Below are 3,664 nucleotides of genomic sequence, written 5' to 3'. Positions count from 1 at the left end.
CTGCTGATGATGATTAAAGATCATGTGAGACGCTGTGATCCATCTTCGCTCATTCAAAACTCAACAGATCTTCAACATTCTGGCCTCTCAAGTTCCACTCAGCCAAACGGTGATAAATAAAAACGGGATTTGGCTCTGGAAGGAGGAGTCTCTTTAGCCAGACCTTTAGCCCACTTGAACACTGAGCGTTGTCTCTGCTTTATATTCTCATAACTTTTTTCCTCCACGGGCTTCACAGGGGACACTGCTCCGATGTCAGCGACTCTCTCTCCTTCTTTTTCCTCCTCTTCTTCTTGTGGAGAGACCAACAAGCAGTTGCCGTCATCAACAGTACGAGGCCCGTGATGAGTAACACCACCGCCACAACTTTAATCTGTGGCAGGTCATCGTAAGTGTAGGTCACCCCCGTTCCTGCAACCCCGATTACTAAAGAGATGATCCCAAAGGGAAAGATGCAGCGGTACCAGGACTTCTCCATGCCCCCAGTAGCTTGGGACAAACGCTCCAGAGAGGAGAGCACTTCAGGAACTTTGGCTCCATCAGCCTCAAGGGACTGATTCTCCTGCCCAGAGTTTGCCTGGGGTTGCGGCTGACAAGTAAAATGGCCCGTTGTACACCCCATCCTAACTGTGTGGGCTGGTGAATCCCGGCCGGATCAGCTGTGGTGCTTTTGGGAGTCCTTGATGTGATCAGCTCTGGCCTGTGAAAGAAACAGCAGATAAAGAAAGGCAAAAGAGAGAGAAAGGTCTGTGAGAGGCAGAGAGAAGGATCGGATGAGGATGTCTCAGTCAGCGCTGAAATCTACTCACACGGAATACTTCGTGTCTTCCTGCTCTGACGGAGTCTCTCTCTACACAGGCTGGTGGCTCCTCGACAGCTCACTGTACACTCGGCACATTGTGGTGCCAGGAAATATATATATAACGCACCAGGAGAAGGGGAGGGGAAAGGGATGAAAAACTGGGAAGTCCAAGCACTGTGATTGGCTGCTTTTGGATGACATCAAACAACAAAGGAGGGGGAGGAAGCATAGAAAGGGGGAGGGGAGAGGACTTTACTGCTCCCCTTTTCCCTCTCTACTCCCCATCATTGCATCCGAACTCCATTTTTTTGTTTGTTTTGAAAATAAACTCATCCCATAGGGAAACCAGAATCCCACTCAGGTGGAGCCGGAGCAGAGGGAAATCCCTGCTTTTCTCATTTGCTACTGAACATTGGCTCCACGTGATAATTATTGATCAAGTAAGGAAAAATATCCAGAACCACCCACACACATTTAATCTGCCAGTGTGTAAACACCTAAAAAATGATTTGCAGCAAAACGCAAATAGAGCTGCTGCAGTCAGAGAGTAAACAGGCGGATACTCGTGCCCACTAGTGATGGAAAACAGTGGCAGCCCCTTCTCATCTCCCACCCACACACACACACACACACACACACTGGATGCCAGCTCTTTCACTGAGTTCTTTCTGAATGAAAGACAACCTGGTAGTGGTTAATCTCCTGATGTTCCTTCTTCCATGAAAACAACATCAACCAAATAAAGCTTTAATGTGTGACGGGACTTTTCCCACGTAAACAGAATATAAAGGTCAACACCTCAGGAAAAACACATATTACTATAATGTTGACATTTCTTTAGATCTCTTATATAAAATCAGTGTGGCTGCAGCTTGACAACACATCTGCTGCACGTTACTAAATCCAAACCCTCTTCCTGTTTAGTAGCTTTAAAGCATTTGCAGCAAAAGTGAGGAAATACCAAGTATTCCTCTATAAATTACAGGCATGCTTATGTCTGAACAGGAAATCTGTTGTTAAGGCACTGGAAGGGGAAAAAGCTGGATCACACCATCCAATCGGTGGGCGCAATAAAATGATGCTGGCTTAACGAGCGGCTAAAGAAGTGTTTGAGCCAAGGGCGAACAGAAGAGGGAAAGTGAGGAATGTGTTTGGGGCTGGAGGAGAAAAGACGTGTTGAAAAGCAACAGGCTGCTGAAGGAGAGGAGTGGATTCTTTAGAGCACGGTTTGGTTTCCGTGGGTTTCTTCTTGGATTTGGATGAAGAGAAAACAGGAGGGCTAAAAGAACTAAGATGTGAACATTTGTATGACAAAGAGGCGCTTTACACTATGATTCCTTCTCACAAAGTAAAAGTGACCCTCCGTCATGGCACGGGCGTGAGAACAAAGCACCGGAGCCATGAGACGTGGTTAACCTGGGCAGGGCCAGGCCACGCTGGTGGGAGTACTGGAGCTCTGCTGGCGGAAGCTAAAGCCAGGCAGCAGCTGATGTATGCAGTTCACAGAAAGAGTGAGTTGCGTAGGCACCACTCCCACTGGGACCTGGGTGTAGTGTTGATACCATCTTGATGTTTCCCTGCCTCCTCAACTTCCTTCTCACACACCAATCCAGGGCTGTATGGGCACGCTGTGCCGTGCTGCAGCACCATGCAGAAGACGAGGCTGAAACACATAGCTGTTTACGTTTTCTGCACACGTTTCTCATTTAAATCAGAAGCAGTGTGTGCTTCTTGTTGTGTACACAGCAAGCTGTGGGAGACTGAAATGGTCCACTCCCTTTTATCATCTTATTTTTCCTTCCTCACTTCAGGGAAACACGCCATTTCCAGCTAGCAGAGAGAAGAAAGCCAGGTCCCCGAGAACATCGTCTTTGTGACTCAGATGGCTCTTGGTGTGTGTGTGTGTGTGTGTGTGTGTACCCCTATATTTGTGTGCTAGCATGAGTTAGTGCAGTAGAGCTCAAACACCCACGTCCTGCTGTGTGAACCCAGCGCCACCTGTTGCCCAGTCTGCCACAGCCCCTGCCATCCACACGTCATCTGTAGGCTCAGACTTTTTTACCCCCCCCCCTCCCCAACACACACACACGACTTGTAAGTATGTGCATTACACACGCTCCAGATGGAAACCAAAAACATCTGGAGACACATGGAGAGGACAGCTGACGTCTCCTTATGGAAGTGGATAAACGATGGAGCAGGCTGAAGGTCCCCTCATGACTCACAAGCTTCTTGGACCCTTGCTTTGGACCAGGGCAGGGCAATAAATCAAAAATGTATCGTTATTGACATTTCTGACTCTTATTGGGATAATGTTTCCCTTGTCAATAAATTTGATCATAAAAAATGAAAAGGTGTGTGTAGGTTGGAAACACTCGTTTCCCTTTATGAAGCTGAACCACCTCGAGTCACGTAAAAATGTGACTCAGCATAATACATGTGACAGCCCCGTCTAATGGACAACTTTGTCTCAGCGCATACCTGTAGGTATCGTCCATTTATCGTTATCGAGGTGAAATCCTCATTATATCGTGATATTTGTTCTGGGCCATACCTCCCCGCACCACTTTGGATGGAACTGAAAAGCTCTAGTCAGTGAAAAGAATAAATCAGGATGTTTATTGTTCACCTGAATCCAACACAAGAAATAAAGCTGATTACTTTCTTGTCAACGGAGAAAATGTGTCTTGTATTCACACAGACTGAGACTGGAGACCGAGTCCAGTGCCGGGGGTAGGTAGTGCCACCTAGTGGTACATTGTAAGTTGTGCATCATTAAATCACACTCAGAAAGAGGCCAAATGCAACACAGATTAGTCGTCAATCAAGGACGACCGAAAGAAAAAAAAAGAATTTCACCAC

At 47.0% G+C, this 3,664-nt stretch overlaps 1 protein-coding gene across 1 annotated transcript; it reads right to left on the bottom strand.

Moving 5' to 3' along the window:
* LOC107376475 (transmembrane protein 100) lies at positions 1-905 on the bottom strand. Its single transcript, XM_054750590.2, has 2 exons — positions 810-905; positions 1-700 (listed from the first exon to the last, which is right to left on the bottom strand). The coding sequence occupies exon 2, from the start codon at positions 620-622 to the stop codon at positions 233-235; it is 390 nt and encodes a 129-aa protein (XP_054606565.1). The 5' UTR covers positions 623-700; positions 810-905; the 3' UTR covers positions 1-232.
* Positions 906-3,664: the final 2,759 nt, after the last annotated feature.

This window comes from Nothobranchius furzeri, chromosome 12 (genome assembly GCF_043380555.1).
Source record: "Nothobranchius furzeri strain GRZ-AD chromosome 12, NfurGRZ-RIMD1, whole genome shotgun sequence".
Classification (NCBI taxonomy): Eukaryota; Metazoa; Chordata; class Actinopteri; order Cyprinodontiformes; family Nothobranchiidae; genus Nothobranchius; species Nothobranchius furzeri.
The sequence above is the reverse complement of the archived record's forward strand: the minus strand, read 5'-3'. Positions and strand labels throughout refer to the sequence as shown.

Coding starts and splice junctions, on each gene's coding strand:
- LOC107376475 (XM_054750590.2), bottom strand. CDS start 622: ATGGGGTGTACAACGGGCCATTTTACTTGTCAGCCGCAACCCCAGGCA.